Source organism: Chanodichthys erythropterus, chromosome 14 (genome assembly GCF_024489055.1).
Source record: "Chanodichthys erythropterus isolate Z2021 chromosome 14, ASM2448905v1, whole genome shotgun sequence".
Lineage (NCBI taxonomy): Eukaryota > Metazoa > Chordata > Actinopteri > Cypriniformes > Xenocyprididae > Chanodichthys > Chanodichthys erythropterus.
The window spans coordinates 24,605,787-24,624,506 of NC_090234.1; the positions used below are offsets into that span (position 1 = coordinate 24,605,787).

At 37.8% G+C, this 18,720-nt stretch overlaps 3 protein-coding genes across 3 annotated transcripts; all 3 read right to left on the bottom strand.

Moving 5' to 3' along the window:
• Window positions 1-3,980: 3,980 nt before the first annotated feature.
• LOC137036445 (gamma-crystallin M2-like) lies at window positions 3,981-4,811 on the bottom strand. The gene is made up of 3 exons (XM_067410615.1): window positions 4,800-4,811; window positions 4,457-4,699; window positions 3,981-4,253 (listed from the first exon to the last, which is right to left on the bottom strand). The coding sequence occupies exons 1-3, from the start codon at window positions 4,809-4,811 to the stop codon at window positions 3,981-3,983; spliced, it is 528 nt and encodes a 175-aa protein (XP_067266716.1).
• Window positions 4,812-8,507: 3,696 nt separating this feature from the next.
• On the bottom strand, window positions 8,508-9,436 carry LOC137036478 (gamma-crystallin M2-like). Its single transcript, XM_067410680.1, has 3 exons — window positions 9,425-9,436; window positions 9,082-9,324; window positions 8,508-8,780 (listed from the first exon to the last, which is right to left on the bottom strand). Exons 1-3 carry the CDS (start codon window positions 9,434-9,436, stop codon window positions 8,508-8,510), a joined length of 528 nt encoding a protein of 175 aa, XP_067266781.1.
• Window positions 9,437-16,753: 7,317 nt separating this feature from the next.
• Window positions 16,754-17,569, bottom strand: LOC137036477 (gamma-crystallin M2). Its single transcript, XM_067410678.1, has 3 exons — window positions 17,558-17,569; window positions 17,210-17,452; window positions 16,754-17,026 (listed from the first exon to the last, which is right to left on the bottom strand). The coding sequence occupies exons 1-3, from the start codon at window positions 17,567-17,569 to the stop codon at window positions 16,754-16,756; spliced, it is 528 nt and encodes a 175-aa protein (XP_067266779.1).
• Between the last annotated feature and the right edge of the window lie 1,151 nt (window positions 17,570-18,720).

An 18,720-nucleotide genomic window follows, 5' to 3' on the forward strand; every position in this document is an offset into this window, starting at 1 on the left:
ATAAGCACTATATTTCATATGAATACAGGTAAAAATCATATGAAAAATTTAAATTTCCACATCAAGGACCAACAAAGATGTTGATCCAGAAACATTTTGTCCTCGGTGAAATCACATTCAACATACTGAGCGGACAATACTGTGCACGAAACTGAGCGGAATGCTGAAAATGAAGTATACCCAGGCCTTTACTTAACATAAGTTGCTGAAAGCATTTGAGTATGACCTTGTGGTTTTCTATAAGGCAACAAGAACTGCAACATGTTGCTTTATGGACCACTGATATCTCTTAAAGTCCCCCTGTAGTCAATTATTTTATCCCTAACTCATCTTTGATCACCAAAATTCTATATTTTAAAAAATATTTCTTCATGCCTTAAAATATCTTGAATGTAACTCTACAACCTTTAATATACATGGCTCAATGAATATGCAAATTAGCCCCATCTCCACTTGCTCACAAAAGCTTGGAGAGTCTATTGTTGCTATAGTGATGAGAAACTTGTTGTTTGTGTTGTGGATATTTAAGAAAAAAGCTTGCTTCGCTTTGTATATTCAGTTTAATTTCTGACGCTTAAATTGTGTTTTAAATTATGAATTGGTAAAACGCCTTTGCAAAACGGTCTGAATCCACTTGCATTTCTTTGGACTGCTCTCACTAAATCACCTGATGTGATTTCTCAGTAAAACAGACAATATCGAGAGAACAAGCAGCCGTTTTCCTCTGTGAATATGCGCTAAATGGATTGGTTTGACAGTTTCGTTGCTTTTTGGAGTTCAGATTTAAATAACAGATGACATCCTGCAGGTGCCCGTGCCTTCTCCGTACATTAAATAAATGCACATCCTTGAATGAGCGCGGATTTCCAGCATATTTACTTGAACTTATCAGGTAGGCTAATATCTATGGTTTGGTTCATTCCAGAGGCGGGCAAAATCAGAATTTTTAATGGACTGAATATCTCTTCCAGAACTTGATGTGTGATTCCACACTGACTGAATATGCACATGAATAGCTTTGTTTTAGCTATGTTTTATAGTATTAAAATATTTCAAAGGACAAAAACATGTACTTTATTGGCTTTACTTCAAGTCAGCTGTCACTTTACTTTGGCGCGAGCCCCTATGCGCTCGCACACTTGGCACAGCCCTTGCGACGGTTCTGTCATAAATTAATATGAATTAATATGATTAGCCTTTTGCTTGACTACGTTATCAAACAGCTAATAATGTGTTGCTAATGTAAAACACACCGTTCCTGTTCTTCATCTCAGACAGAGTCAGACAGCTGCCTTGCAATCAGTATCCTTACAAAGGCTTTGAACAACTCAGAACGTCAGTGGAGAAAAGCTTATAGTTCATCATAGACTCGCTATATTGATAAATCCACACAATTTTTCATATCAACAGAAAAGAAATATGTTTTTCTCCATGTTTGGTAACATTATGAATATGACTTTGTGATTGGTGATTTGAGTGCCTGAGATCTTTGTTAGTGGTTGGCTCAAGACTGCGTGAAAAAGAGGGCCTTGATTGAATGAGTACACTTTGAGAGTAGAGGAACACAAATAATCATGATAACAAAACATTTGAAATTTCAACCTAAATCCAAAGAATTTGTGAATTGGATATCAGGGTGACGATTTATTTATTGGATTTAATTGGATCAGGATTGTGGCTCAAGGTAACACTGACTAAAGTAAGATGTTTGAGATTTTTTCCTTTCTGACTGTTTAGTTTTTTGTTGTCTGAACAGGTAAGAAAATAAACACAATTTTTACAAGCCACATTCAAACCTCCTTTTTAAAATAATTTACCACTTTATTTACAAAATATTAATCTCCATTGCATGTTCACGCAACAACGTCTGCTCTCGTGTCAACACAAAATGCGTTGTGGTGCTCTTGTGAATGCGCATTAATTTAGATTAAACCACTTGAGTCACATGGTTTACTTTTATGATGTCTTTACCAACTTTCTGGGGTAGTGGTCGTTGCGTAAGCTGTCAATGAAGATACAGAGGCTACGTTCACACTGCAGGGCTTAATGCTCAATTCCGATTTTTTGAAAAAATTCGATTTTTTTGCAAGGCCGTTCACATTTTCAGTTAAATGCGACCTTTTGTGATCTCCTGTGTGAACGTGAAATGACCCAAAAGTGACCCGCATGCGCAGAAGAGTACGCAACGGTCAAAAACGTCACTCGTTGTTTGCGGAAGTAGACGGCCACCTCGTTTGTTCCAGGCTTTAACCTCCTTGTATTTGGCTCGGAGGCTTTTTATTTTTCGCTGGCATTGGAGCCAGGATCGTCTGTAACCACGCTCGGCCATTTTGCTGGAAATGTTTTCGTAAACCACCCGGTTCCGATAAGAGCCCTCGAGTTTGGCCTGAAAAGAGCTGTCACCCCAAATATTAATTAAATCTGTGACCTCGCTTCCCTTCCATGAACTGGTCTCAGCAGCATCGTCCGCCATGGTTGTTGTTTATCTTCTCGTTCCTGCCTACTTCAACGCACAATTATGACATTTGTAGCGTATCAATGACGTACGGGTCGGATACATGTGGTCTGGCCGTTCAGACGGAGGTCGCATTTCAAAAGATTGGATACGTATCGGATTCAGGACCACATACCCAAGTGGCCTGGGTCACATTTGAAAAGATCGGATCTGTGTCGTTCAGACTGTCATGAAAAGATCAGATACAGATCGCATAGGGGCAAAAAAATCGGAATTGGGTCGTTTCAGCCTGCAGTGTGAACGTAGCCAGAAAGCACTCAGATTTAATTAAAAAGATCTTCATTTGTGTTCCAAAGAACAAAAGCGTTTATGGGTTTAGAACAACATGAGGGTGGGTAATTGATGATGGAACTTTCATATTTGGGTAAACTAACTCTTTAAAATCAGCTTTTGTTAGGGATGTTTTGTCAGCTGCATATCTCACCCTTTTTTTTTCTTAATGCTGTTGTCTGTGACTAATATATCATATAGATTTATGTAAAATCCATAGCTAAAGTCTTGTGCCAAACCTGCTTAAGTTTGCATGCTGGTGTCAAAAGCAACTGCTGTCTAAAATAAAAACCGAGCTAGGCCATTTGTGTTACATGTGCACTCTGTTTTGGACTCGTTTTGGACTTGTTGTTGTTCTATTTCCCGCCACTAGTCATTCACCATGGTAACTGATCACCTCATTATCACATTCAGCTGTGTCTAATCACCCACCTTGTTATCCCATGTATTTAAGCCCTGTGTTTCCAGTCATGTGTTGTTCAGTATCGTTCATGTATATTTTGGTGCGTGCTATATACACCAGGGTATTGTAACAATTTGTAGTTTGTAGTTTGTAGTTTGTAGTTTGAATCATAGGTCTAAAGCAGTGGTTCCCAACCTGTGGGCCGCGAGATAACTTAAAATGAATTTAAATAAATTAATATAATTCATTAATTTTATTATTAATATGTTATATTAGATATATTATTATATTATTACATTATATTAGAATATATAAATTAAAAAATACATTTAAAACAAGGCACCACCTCTCTCGTACGTATTCTGTGATTGTTTTGGTTCAACTCAGGCCGTTCCTCATCGTGCTGCTGTGAAATACAGACTGAACGGTGGCTGAAAAAGCAAACTAATTCTCTCAGTTGGTCATACATTAGGCGTGCGTGAATCTGAAATTATTGGTGTGCAAACAAACCGCACATCAAACTCGCAGTGTTGATTTTGAGAGGAGGTGGGCATAAAAAAAGGTTGGGAACCACTGGTCTAAAGACTATCAGCAATCACTTGACTGTGATCTTGCTATAGTACAGCAGAATGCAATTATTGCTCCTTTTACATTTTGTTATTTTACACTTCTGTTTAGCTCATGGGGTGTTTTTTGTAGACTGCTCATAGAAATATTATTGGCATTTAATGATTTTTCAAGACTGTGTTGTAGAGGAATTATTTTATTAACAATTTAAGAAATGCTAGAAGACTAGTACCAGGAGTCCATGATACGCCTCATGCTCATGAATCTCATGCCACCCATGTTGCTGAAGCTCCTGTACTCTCCAGGCCTGAAGTACCACATCCTGCCTCTGTAGTGGGGCTGCTCATACATGAGCCAGTGGCCTTCCATCACATGACAGGACTGGCAGTGAGACATGCGGTAACGGTCCATGATGCTGTCACAGTCATCCATCATCTCGTACATCTGACCCATGAAGTTCTCCCTCTCGTAGATCCTCATTCTGTAGGATCCCCTGTGCTGTAGTGGAAAGAAGTCAGTTATGTTTACTATGTAGTGAACCTCTCTGAAATTGGCACTTTTTTTTTTTTACATTTTAACATTTTCCTCTATGTCCAAAACATTTAAATTGTCTCTCTGCTTTGTTTCCAAATAAAAGTAAATTGAATGTTTAGTTTATTAAAAAGAAATTTATTACAAATAAAAATATTTATGGAGCTCACCATGGGGATCATACGGCAGGACCTGATGCAGTTGCTCATTCCAAACATAGACATGTAATCAGCGTACTCGCCCTTCCTGAAGAAATACTGATTTCCCATGTAGTTGGGATGATCATACATCATCCAGCATCCGCTCTCCACTCTGCAAGAGTGACAGCGGCTCAGGTAGGAGGAGAAGTCACCACAGTCACCCATACACTCATAAGAGCGACCCTGGAAGTTCCTGTCCTCGTAGAAGGTGACCTGAAAATTCAAAAGTTTTAGTTTCAGTGGTTTTATTTTCCCTCTACTTTAATTTTCAGTTGAATTCAACTTTGAAAATGTTAGCAGGAATGAAGTTTACCTTGCCCATCATGGTTGCACTGGTTGGTCCTCAGTAGGTCCACAAAGGAGAAGCTGAAGCTGATTCTGCTTGTTGACTGACTGCTGTCACCTGTGCTTTTATACTAGACCAAGACTAAAGACTACACAGCACCTATTGTTAGTCAATTCCTGACTGTGCACGTTGGAAAAGAGGCCATTCAAGCTAAAGCATAGTATCTAGATCTTACTACTCACATTTGTCAGGACTCTAGTTTTTCTGAAGTTTAAAATGTAATTATGAAGCACTATTCTAACTACACACATGAAAGAGGTTTATTAATTATACTTCATTATGATGCTTAACAATTGTTTTGCAATTTTATTTGTGTTTTAATTGAGCACTACTGAAATAATGGTAACACTTCACAATAAGGTTCATTAGTTAAACATTAGTTAATGTATTAACTAACATGAACTAACCATATAATACATTTGTAATACTTAGTAATACAATCATAGTAATACATTTGTTACTGTATTTACTAATCTTTGTTAACGTTAATGAAAATACAGTTGTTCATTGTTTGTTCATGTTACTTCACAGTGCATTAACTAATAATTTACATTTCTATAGTTTTTTTTTATTTTATTACAAGGAGAAAATAACAATACATAGGCCTATTAAGATTTTTTTTTTAATGATTTTAATTAAATTATAAAGCGCAGTCCAATGTAAACACAATATTGACATTCACTTTTCTTTTTGAATTCATTCTAAACAGCAAATGCATACATTGATTACTACATTTGGTTATGTGAATGTGATTTTTAAAAATCTTATTGATGGTATTGATAGTATTTTTTTGGTAATCTCCACATGGCACAGTTGACTGCTATTTGCCAAAACGAGCTGTGATACCTCCACTCCATAACATATGAAAATCTAGTTATAACAGTCAAAAGCAGAAATGCCGCAGCGAAAAAAAAAAAAAAACGCATTCTGGTTGAGTACCATCTGTATGTTGGGCAGGAAATCCAAACGTTCCCCTGTCATCCGTCGACATCCATCGCTCTAACATTAGCCTAGCGCGCTATTATTAGGTCACTTATTATCACTTGCATTTTTTCCTGATAACAGTGGAATCAACTTAAAATCCAAGGACTACAACAAGCTTCTTCCCGGGTTGGTGACATCATAAACCCTGCAATTAACATAAACACTGCCCCCGGGAACATGCAAAAAAATGGGTGAGGCCATGTTGCGTGCATACAAGTTTATGGGCCCCAACTGTAAGTATGTTTTATTATTTTTTTTAAGTTATATAGTTTCTGGGATGTAAACAAAGACCAACGCGGTTTGGTTTCGTTAGCCAATTAGCTAAATTCTGTTTCATACTTCTCCAACAAATGCCTACAAACACCAACAAACTTCTATGTAATCACACCAGCGAACTTCTTTTGGTGTTTGTTGGCGCTTCTGATATCAGTGTTCAGCATTGTTTCATTACGGCTTTTATGTTGTGTTTACCCACATGCTCTTCCTGTTATAAATTAAACAATGCTGTTTAAAAAATGCTACTACTCAGTCATGTATTGAGCTACAGTAAAGCTTTAATCAGAACACTATGGGGCAGCAGTAACATTTACAAGTGACAGCATATCTAAACACTTTGACACAAACACAAACAAAAGTACTTCATAAACGTCCATTAAAAGCCGTGCTTGCAGAGGTTCTGCTTGACCCTCTTCATCATTGCTGCAATCTGGGTCTGATTCAGGCTCAGGCAATATTGACACCATTATTTACATTTCCACTAAAGCAAAGACTGGATTTTGACCGAAGCACATGCGACGTTTGCCCGTAATGGTAAGGGGCCTGGCGCTTCCGGACAACCTGAATCGTGACAATGTATTCCAGACGAATCACAATACACAGGGCCAGCTAACCAATCTCAATCCATTGCGTATATTCAGAGAACCAGGAACTCAACAGAGTGTTTTAGGAGAAGGGAAACAGCGGTGTAGAATAAAGGTAAAATATATGAAAAATACACCGTTTTTTTTTTTTTTAAACAAAGCATTAAGACTGTTAAACTGCACCCCATAAACACAATCAAGCCTACAAAAAAAACAAAACAAAAACAGTGTACCACCCCTTTAAACGAATTTTTTTTTTTTTTTAGTGAACTAATTAGGCAAGACAAGTTTATTTATATAGCACATTTCATACACAATGGTAATTCCGTGCCCTAAATCAGTACAGTAAACATATAAAAAAAATATTTATATTAAGAGCTGTCTGGTTTGAATTGGCAGGAAATTTCAGACTTACATAATTAGTCCTTGTATGCTTCTGTTCATTAAAAAAAGAAAAAAGAAAAGGAGGCCTGGCTATGGCAGTAGATATGGTACTTGCTCAGATTATATTTTTTCAAATATGTGTCTTGTGGGCTTTATTTTTTAATATAAGTTACTCTTGTTGTTGCTAGCTGCTAGACTGGGTAAACCCAGCCTGATCTGCCGGCGATTTGATTTCACCCGGCAACTCAGTGTGGAAACCCGTACATTCATTTCTACTGCTTCTGTTACACTTTTGCAGGAACCAATCACAGACTGGCTTATCCACCTTGCTCGCTATTGGCGGGTATAACACAATGACGATAGAGAAGCGACGACAAGCACGACCGTCAGTCCAATTCCTTTTAACCTCTCGACGATGCTGAATGACTTCTTTAGTTTAGCAAACAAATCGCTCAAGTGGGTATAAATAAATACCACTCACTTTCATGTTTTTTTTTTTGTTTTTTTTTTGCACAACCTGCAAAAATCGCTCGATGCCATTGCTGCTTCTGCAAACCGCTGATCAATGTTACAAACCAATACAAACTAAACCTGTCTGGAGTTTTTGCGTCGCTCTACAAAGTACGTCACCCGGATCGTTGATCTGATTGGTTGAAGGACTATCCAATTGCGTGAATAATACTTGTTGATCACGCCTCTTGTGCAGTAGAAAATACATACAGACTCCCCAGACCAATGTTCAATTTTAAATTGAGCTTGGTCTGGTGATAGCCAGACAAGCTAGCTACATCATTGATATGGAAATCACAAGCAACCATTACCTCACAAGCAACTTTCAGCTACAGGTGTCGATAGAAACCCAGTAGTTTACCTTTAAATGTAAATACTGTACTTTTTTAATCTAGGTACTTGGACCTACAGTAATACAACATTTGGATTCTAATGCATTTCATTGTATGGAAAACAAATACTAGGATTTTTTTTCTAAATATAATCTTTTGTGTTCCACAAGAAAATCATAAATATTTCAAATAACATGAGGATGAGTAAATGATTTTTGGGTAAACTATCCCTTTAATTCTGAGATATGGACATTTAAGGACTGCATTTTGAGTATTATATTTCTTATAAATTGTAATAAAACATAAGCATTTGTATTTCACCGGCTATGAGGAACAAGATATTTTAATGCAATATGTGTTCCACAATTATGAACAGGGTTTCATGTTTGACTGGACCTTGTCATTTGAGAGCCTGCATCCCTCATATTTACAGTATATAAGATTGCTATCTTACTATATTATAACAGAATTCAGTCATTTCATTACAGTTCTGTTTAATTTATGAGGTGTTGTTTGTGGGATACTAATGCAAATATTATTGACATCAATGATTTTCAAGACAGAATGTGTAGTGTTGTAGAGAAAATATTTTATTAATATAAACTCTAGTACCAGGAATCCATGATACGCCTCATGCTCATGAATCTCATGCCACCCATATTGCTGAAGCTCCTGTACTCTCCAGGCCTGAAGTACCACATCCTGCCTCTGTAGTGGGGCTGCTCATACATGAGCCAGTGGCCGTCCATCACATGACAGGACTGGCAGTGAGACATGCGGTAACGGTCCATGATGTTGTCACAGTCATCCATCATCTCGTACATCTGACCCATGAAGTTCTCCCTCTCGTAGATCCTCATTCTGTAGGATCCCCTGTACTGTAGTGGAAGAGGAGTCCATTATTTTCAAGTTTAGCAGGTAGAAAAAACATCTAATGTAAACAACTAAGAAGAACTGTGTAGTTCTGCCTTATAAATCACTATTCTGAAAGGATCATTTTTTGTTTTGAGTTTGCTTTGAGATTTTAGCATCTTCCTCTATATCCTACAAATTTAGATCAGGTTTCTGCTTTATGATTCTAGATAAATGTAAATTATATATTTAATTAAGAAATGTTCTAAATTAAAGGATGTGGCTTTGGGTGTATATATTACAAAAGAAAACATTCATGGAGCTCACCATGGGGATCATACGGCAGGACCTGATGCAGTTGCTCATTCCAAACATAGACATGTAATCAGCGTACTCGCCCTTCCTGAAGAAATACTGATTTCCCATGTAGTTGGGATGATCATACATCATCCAGCATCCGCTGTGCACTCTACAAGAGTGACAGCGGCTCATGTAGGAGGAGAAGTCACCACAGTCACCCATACACTCATAAGAGCGACCCTGGAAGTTCCTGTCCTCGTAGAAGGTGACCTGAAAATTCAAAAGTTTAAGTTTCAGTGGTTTTATTTTCCCTCTACTTTAATTTTCAGTTGAATTCAACTTTGAAAATGTTAGCAGGAATGAAGTTTACCTTGCCCATCATGGTTGCGCTGGCTGGTCCTCAGTAGTTCCACAAAGGAGAAGCTGAAGCTGATTCTGCTTGTTGACTGACTGCTGTCACCTGTGCTTTTATACAAGACCAAGAGTAAAGACTACACAGCACCTATTGTTAGTCAGTTCCTGACTGTGCAAGTTGGCATAGAGGCTGCTGGTAAGAGTAGTATCTAGAACTTAGTACTTTGTTATGATTTTTATTTGAAGTTAATATTTCTTCAAATGAAAGACTAGAACCTCACAATGGTGGATAAATTAAGAATTATTATTTTAATCAACCCCCAGGGGTCTGAGGATTTTTGGGGCCCTGGAGAAGTTTTGACATGCCCTGACATTTGTGCTTTTTTCAGTTGTTCATAAACATATTAATGGAAAAAGTGTAATTATACTGTATTCAGCACAAACTAGGCTACATTAATATGTGAGGAACATGTATGTACATGTTTGTGTTTTTGAAGGAATAACGTTTATGCGTGGTTATTGAAAAAATAAAAAGTCACTGAAATAAAGCCAAAAAATATATAAATGAGGTAAAAATTATGCTGCCTGCTTGTTCATATAAAACAATAGAGAGATTTAAATTTTCTAAAACATCTTTGGTAAAGAAACACAGTATGCGTGGAGGCGTGAATCATCGTGAATAATGGGTCATTCTCACCTAAGAAGACAAAAGAATCACATAAAGAGCTTGAATGACCTGCATAAATAATGAGCTCTTTCAGACAGGTAGGCTGTGAAAAAAAACCCTCTGTGATCATATCTCAAGCTCATCATGGTGTAAATCAAACATACAGAAAAAACAGCAATACTGTGAAATATTATTACTAGTGGTGGGCCGTTATCGGCGTTAACGTGCTGCGTTAATGTGAGACTCTTATCGGGCAATAAAAAAAATATCACCGTTAATCTATTCTCAAAGTTGGGTTGGGATCTGGGTCTATACTACGCAAGTTATGATGACTTTCACATTGATATTTTAGCGCGGATGTATACCTAGCGGAATTGACCTTTCGCAAAGACCCGCCCCTCCCCTTAGTTACTGTTGCTTTGTCCAACAAGCCGTGGCACTGTCACGCCACACAGAGGGAAAAATACATCGCAGAGCAAAGAGGACACTGACAACATATCGACAGAAAAGACAGAGCAGGTTACTTTTGATATTAAACAAAGTCCCAGCTTTCAAACTGTGTAGTTTTTTAAGAAATTCAAACAATAAAAACCGTTTTGTTGCTCTTTAATGTGTCTGACAATGGTTGTGACAGATTGCTGTAGCGCCTTAGGTCAAGAGGCTCGTAAACCGATCGTCTCTTCCTACCATTTATAGCATCAAATAAACATGAATGGACATGAGAATCAATGTTGTTTCAAACGCGGAAAGAAGTCAGTATACACAATTTTTCAAGTTTAACTCCACCGAGGTTAATCTTCTAACTCCTGACTGCTTTGTTGGACAAAATGGCGAATTCAGCGTTCTGATTGGTTAGATCGCTTGTCAATCAAACTCCCGGCGAAGGGTCAATTGCACTGTAGGAGGCGGGAACGAGTCTTCGAACCTGTGTGTATGCCTACTGTGAAATTACCACATCAAACGTGACGTGCTAACATGGATGCATCTATGACGCCGCCGGGTTTGCTTCAGGGAAAATTTATTTTTAAGAAGCTTCCCAATGGAAACTTCGACAAGACTAAGGTAAAGCTGTTACTCTACTGACTGTAAACAGTTCATCACAACCTCTTATATAGGCCTACAGTTCAAAATTCATGTTTAACTGAATACACAGTAAGTAAACACAAGTACATCTTATTGAACATAATTTATTTTCATCACCCATTATCATAGTAGAGCAGCTTTCTCAAGCAGTTTGTCATGCATTTTGGAAACGGGAGATGAGCCCCTGGTCTAATGCGCCACCTGGCTTGAGAAACCCGTTCTCAAAGACTTACTTTTAGTCATTATTTGGGTAGCACACATATTCCAAATGCCTTCGGCAGAATTCAAATTAGCCATTTTAATCTAGATTAATCTAGATTAATTCCAAGATTACAGTGAGATTAATCTAGTTTGAAAAAATTAATCTATGCCCACCACTAATTATTACAATTTAAAATAATGGTATTCTATTATATACTTTAAAATATAATGTATTTCTGTGATGCAAAATGTCTGAACAATTATGTTACCTCTATGGCATTTCTATGGCTTAAAAGCATGCACATTTGGAGAAATATTGATGGATTCTCATATGTTTATGCCAATTTTCACAGAGGAGTAATTTTTATTCAATATTTATTGTCAACACTGTGAACGCTGGATACTGTTTTCAATTCATACTTGCAGCCGGAGGGTGCTCTGTACACATTTAGTCCACAAATTCATCTAAAGAAGAACAGGAACCAGGAACTAACGGCATGTCTTCTAGAGGTTGCTAACCATGGCTTTAACATCCAGATAAACACTTTTCAAGACAATAAATACACGATTGAGACGATGCATATAAGTATTGTCTCAGAATTTGCCTCTGAATAGCGCTGGCTCCGTGGGTGTAGCTGCATTAGCGGATAATGAGCTGAATTATGACATGGCTCTCTTTTCATACAGATTACATAAACACAGAATTTTTGCTTTCGATTTGACTTACACGATTTAAAAGACATGTCAACGTTTCAGTCTCATTTTTTTGTGATTAGTATTCACTAAGTTACAGTTCATTTTCTGAGAACTATCAGATTGGCGTTCGTTCAGAGGGAGACAAGAGATCACGCATCATGTTAGTTTTCTTTATTTTGCAAAAAGCACAACAATTTGTTTTTACTCTGAGTGTACACAAATAAAATATATTCAACAGATTAAAATGGTGTATAGCTCTTAATTGCATGTGCAACATTGACAGAGTATTTTGAGTCTCTTTCACACTGGTAAGAAAAAAAGCGGTGGTATCGCCGGCGAGACCGCCGACCCGAGGGAGTTAATTAATAGAATAGAGATAGTAAAAATAGAGAGAGTAAAAATCTATGAAACAAAAACAAAACATTAATAATAAAGAGTTTTCATCTTTCAGTGTATTCATTTTCCATATTCCCACTTTTCCTGCATAGATTTGGTTTATGTTTTTTGATGGGTATGCATTTTGGAATGGTGTATATGTTGTGTGCTTTCTGATTTCCCAGGTGAAGCACTGATACAAAAGACAGAACAATTTCTTGTGACGCAAAGTCTGTTTCTATGATTAGAAAACGTCAAGGTTACAGCTGTAAAGATGGTTCCCTACGAAAGGGAACAAGAAGCCACATCAGTTGACACTTTGGGGACGCGTCCCACAGAACCTGGTGTCTGAGGCATGTGTACCAATACGGCATTCATGGCCGACGATGATGTCGCAAGGTGTGCCCCAGCTTATAAGAAGGGTACCTGAAAACATGGCATCAGCTTTAAATTTTCTGAAGGAGGACTTGCAGGCATGCCTGAAGAGTGACACGGCATCTTGTTCCCTTCTCAAGCAACCATGGTTACAGTCGTAACCTAGATGTTCCCTTTCAAGCAAACTCACTGCCACATCAGCTGATGCTATGGGGGTGTCAATACCAAGTACGTCATGCTGACCAGTGCCTGCTTGAGGTTAAAAGTAATCTAAAACAACAACACTCCAAAGCCTCAGCCCTGAGCCAATTGTGTGTCAGCTTTCAAGCAGTACATACATTGCACAACATTGCTCCCAGTAATCTAAGTGATGTTAGGAAAGGCCCTGAAGCTTCTATACCCAATTTGGAGTCCCAACTAGTCTGAGCCACACTTCAAAATCAAGACCCTTTAGAGAAGAGTTACCTGAAATTCGACATAACCAACATCTAATGATTCCACCATATTTGGGGCAATGGAAAAGAGCATAACCTTACTTAATACCCAGTTACCTGGAGAAGGTGACAGAGAAGAAAGTATAACTATCATAGTTTAGTCATCTCAAACATCTCTCCAGCTCTACTTCTGAATATATGTAATCAGCGAACCAAACACCACAGTGCGGGCTCGACCTGATGCCAGCTATCTTTCGTTATTCTCCTCTAACAACAACCTTCTGTACCCCAGTGTCCTCCTTGGTGTTGGAGGGAGGAAATTTCTATTCTCCTTTAAACACAGAAAATCAGGGAGCTACACTCGCCTTCCGCTCTTCTCTCTAGGAACTTGTCCCTGGTGAGGGCTCAGACGTTTTAGGAGGAGCCTGCACTTGGTGAGGGTTAAACTTCCCAAAGGTGGCTGACTGTGTTCTCGCCTCTCTAAACCTGTCCACCTCCATCTCAACAGCAGTGCCAAACAGTCCAGCGGGCAAGTCAGGGGCATCCACGAGGACAGCTTTTTCACAGTCCTTAATGCCTGACAAATTAAGCCATGTCATCACCATAGTAGCCATAAACCGGCCAAGGGAGGAGGCTGCCTGCCTGGTGGCACAAAGAGCTAGATCTGTGGTATACGCTGTTCAGAGACCGCCTATGGGGGATAAACCCTCCCCTTGATCCAGGTCTTTGAGCAGATCTGCCTGCTAAGCTTGCAGTATTGCCATGGTGTACAAAGCTCCGCCATCTGACCAGCCGCTGCATAAGCTTTGACCACCAACCTCGATTGCCCTCTAAACCATTGATGAAGATGTTTCTGTGGAAAGGTAATATACCAAATTCCTCTCCACCAAGGCGTCCTCTCATAACCCTGCTCGCTCAGCCCCTCTACGTTAATTTAGTTGATTGAGCCATGTGAGTCGAGTGTGGATGTCTCCATGAACCTGACACCTCCATGTGCAGGTCTGGAAGAAATGGAAGGCTCACTGGAGCTGTGCACATATGACTACTCAGATAACGCTCATCTAAGCGACTATCTGTGGTCTTGCGCTTCAAGCCGGACCATCCCAAACTCAATTGGGTTGTGGCACGAGTCTTAAGTTCCACTAGCTCGTCGTATTCAGTGCCCTGCTGCATGGAGCAGGAAACAAGATTTCTATCCATTTCATCTGACACCACGTCTAAATTATCAGAGTCACCAGCGAGCAGTGAATCCTCGCTTTCTGTGGAAGAAGCGACTGAGTGGGCTTCGGCTTCTGGCCTAAGGGCAATGGAGCTAGTTGGAGCTCAATCTAAGATCCCCACGGCTGCATCCTGCATGCTGCCTTGGCAAGCGCGGGGCTTGAGCCACAAGGCTCAGTGGCTTGACTCTCTTCACTCATGAAGAGTGCCAGCCGAGAGTGGAGATTTCTCAAACCATCACAATGAAAGCATCCAGCCCCCTTGAGGGCTGAACGTGCATGCTCCACTCCCAGACAGATAACACAAAGCTCCTGACCATCGCCAGGGGTTATAAAAGAAGGCATGGAGGGACATGCTCTTACCTTCTCTTCCTTTAATACACATGGCTATCTTCATACAGTACACAGACAAGTGGCTTCCTGAAGACAATGAAGCTGATGACGTGTTTTCTGAAGCTGATGACTGATTAGGTACTTTATTAAGTGTTAAAAGAATTCATTGTAAGTTTTAATATCATTTTGCATGAATGTTACAGCCATACTGAGAGCAGCAATGGATAATTCACTTCAGATCTTGAAAATACATTGAAAGAAATAAGTAGAGGTCAACTGATTTGTGGGTTTTGCTGATTCATTGGCACCGATTACCGTTTTCTGGAACTATCAGTTATAAGTAATAATCCATACCGATAGTTTCTCCCAATTATTTCTATTGTGAGAGTAGCTGAGAAGGCTCCGCTGCCATTACACAGTACAAGAGCAGTCTCTAGAGGCAAAAAAAAAAAACGATTATGTCTCGTGGTATTTAATATGCTTCTGTTCATTAGAAAAGGGGAAAAAAAGGAGTAGGAGGTCTGGCTATGGCAGTAGATATGGTAATTGCTCAGATTATATTTTTTCAAATATATGTCTTGTGAACTTTATTTTTTAATATTAGTGACTCTTGTTGTAGCTAGATGCACCGCTGATATGGATATCACAAGCAACCATTACATCTCAAGCTACAGGTGTCAATAGAAACCCAGAATTATGTAGTTTATCCTTAAATATATAAATACTGTACTTTTTTTAAAAATCTAGATACTTGGACCAACAGTAATACAACATTGGACTCTACTGAATTTGATTGTATGAAAAACAAATACTGGGATTTTTTAAATTAATTAATTAATTAATTTATTTTGTTAATGGGTCAAAGACGTACAAGGTTTTCAAAGTAGCAAAATATAAAACAGCAATTACAATTCCCTGAAAGGCTTTTTTATGTTCATTAGAGTGTCACGTATGCCCTTATATTAGATATATTGAAGAATAAAGCCAATTGAAATGATTGAAATGAATGTACCCTAAAATGTTATTCAGTGTAACACTATGGAAAATGGGCATAAAATTATTTTTTAACATTCACTTAATCGCAAGGTTATAAAAAAAATGACATTTATTTTATTTTGAATACCACATATTTGATGCGTCACAGGTACAACTCAAAATAATTTTTTTTTGACAAAAAATTCCTGTCTTACACTGAAAAAATGCTAAAATCTATTAAAAGTATCTTTCACTTCATCCTTTGAGATTTATTTTCATCTCTCTGAGTCAATAAAACAAAATGATTGTATTTTAATATAAAATACTGCTGTTGTACTGTATGACAATATTTTGTTACCCTGAATGACATATCTATGGCCTAAAATATTGCTTAAATGTGAATATTTCTGGGTCAAAAGAAGGGTAAGAGTTAAGTGATTTAATGTTATATTTATCTTTTTATGTTAAATTGATGGCATTCGGACAACACATTTAGACGTCTCGTCTTTGACCCAAATATAGATTTTTTTTTTCTTTTTTTCTTTTGTGTTCCACAGAAGAAAATCATAAACGTTTTGAATAACATGAGGATGAGTAAATGATTTTGGGTAACATTTAAGGACTGCATTTTGAATAATTTATTTCTGATAAATTGTAATAAAACATAAGCATTGTAATAATGCATTCACATAATGTTTAATGCATTATGTTAATGCATTATTATTTTAATGCAATTGTGTCTATTTTTACAGTTATAGGGTTTCATGTTTGACTGGACCTTGTCATTTGAGAGCTTGCATCCCTCATATTTACAGTACATAGGTTACATTGCTATCTTACTATATTATAACAGAATTCAGTAATTTCATTACAGTTCTGTTTAATTTATGAAGTGTTGTTTGTGGGATACTAATGTAAATATTTAACATCAATGATTTTCAAGACAGAATGTGTAGTGTTGAATAGAAAATATTTTATTAATATAAACCCTAGTACCAGGAGTCCATGATACGCCTCATGCTCATGAATCTCATGCCACCCATGTTGCTGAAGCTCCTGTACTCTCCAGGCCTGAAGTACCACATCCTGCCTCTGTAGTGGGGCTGCTCATACATGAGCCAGTGGCCGTCCATCACATGACAGGACTGGCAGTGAGACATGCGGTAACGGTCCATGATGCTGTCACAGTCATCCATCATCTCGTACATCTGACCCATGAAGTTCTCCCTCTCGTAGATCCTCATTCTGTAGGATCCCCTGTACTGTAGTGGAAGAGAAGTCCATTATTTTCAAGTTTAGCAGGTAGAAAAAAAACTATTTAGATCAGGTTTCTGCTTCATGATTCTACATAAATATAAATTAAGTATTTAATTAAGAAATATTCTAAGTTAAAGGATGTTGCTTTGGATGTATATGTTACAAAACAATACATTCATAGAGCTCACCATGGGGATCATACGGCAGGACCTGATGCAGTTGCTCATTCCAAACATAGACATGTAATCAGCGTACTCGCCCTTCCTGAAGAAATACTGATTTCCCATGTAGTTGGGATGATCATACATCATCCAGCATCCGCTGTGCACTCTGCAAGAGTGACAGCGGCTCATGTAGGAGGAGAAGTCACCACAGTCACCCATACACTCATAAGAGCGACCCTGGAAGTTCCTGTCCTCGTAGAAGGTGACCTGAAAATTCAAAGTTGATCTTTTAAGTGGTTTAAAGTGAAAATTAACAAATCAATACATTTTGGAGTTAAAGTTAGTGGAAATGTTAGCTGGAATGAAGTTTACCTTGCCCATCATGGTTGCGTTGGTTGGTCCTCAGTAGTTCCACAAAGGAGAAGCTGAAGCTGATTCTGCTTGTTGACTGACTGCTGTCACCTGTGCTTTTATACTAGACCAAGAGTAAAGACTACACAGCACCTATTGTTAGTCAATTCCTGACTGTGCACGTTGGAATAGAGGCCTTTCTAGCTAAAGCTTGGCATCTAGATCTTAGTGTTCACATTGTTAGGCCTGTATCATTTCTGAAGTTTATGTTGCTTAAGTAAAAGAGCTTTCATTCTTACAAATTGTCTGTTTTTCCAGATTCTTGCATTCTGATTTGTGGATTTGGTTTGTTTTTGGTTTTTAGAATATAAAAACTCTAAACATTAAACAGTGAAATACTTTCATTCTTACAGATTGATTGTCCTTTCAGACTCCCACATTCTGTTCATTTGGTTTTGGTTTGTTTTTGGTTTTTATTGGTGTTCAATTAAAAAATAATGCTTTATAGGTCCTGTTTTGATTACACCCTCTACGTGAAATATTGGGGATCAAGGACACAATGAAAGCACTTATATCCTTGTGAAGCTGGCTGTATCATACAATATATTGAAATTGTGCAGTCTGATTGTGAGGACTAATTGTGGGATAACTAGTCTTATGTATATTATATATAAAACCAGAAAACACTTTTTTGATCTGGCAAGCTCTCATCTAATTGGCTGGTTTTACACAATGTCTGTGAGATAGAGGACAGAAATTTAATTAGCCTCAAAATCAAGGGATTAAATGGAACCAGACTGATACAATAAGTGTTTTTGAAGATTGTTTAACCCTTATAAAGCGTACTGTATCATATTTGATACTTGACTTTCTAAGGCCTCTAAATTACATGAGCAAATCAAAATCCCATTGATTTACATTACAAGCTATCAGAATTTATCTTACTTTTAGACCATATAAATAACAACATTTGCAGCAAATTGTATATTTTGGCTCAGTTTATGCCTCTGAATAAAACTGAGGTGTTTTTTTTGTTTTTTGTTTTTTTTACCTTGAGTATGAGCTCCATATTCTCACTATATTATAATAAATGGTCCATAAAAGCCTGATGATTGAATCAAAAATCTTGAAAAAACAAAACGCATAAGTAAATCGTTTTTGTCTAATTTTTGTCCAAATTTCTT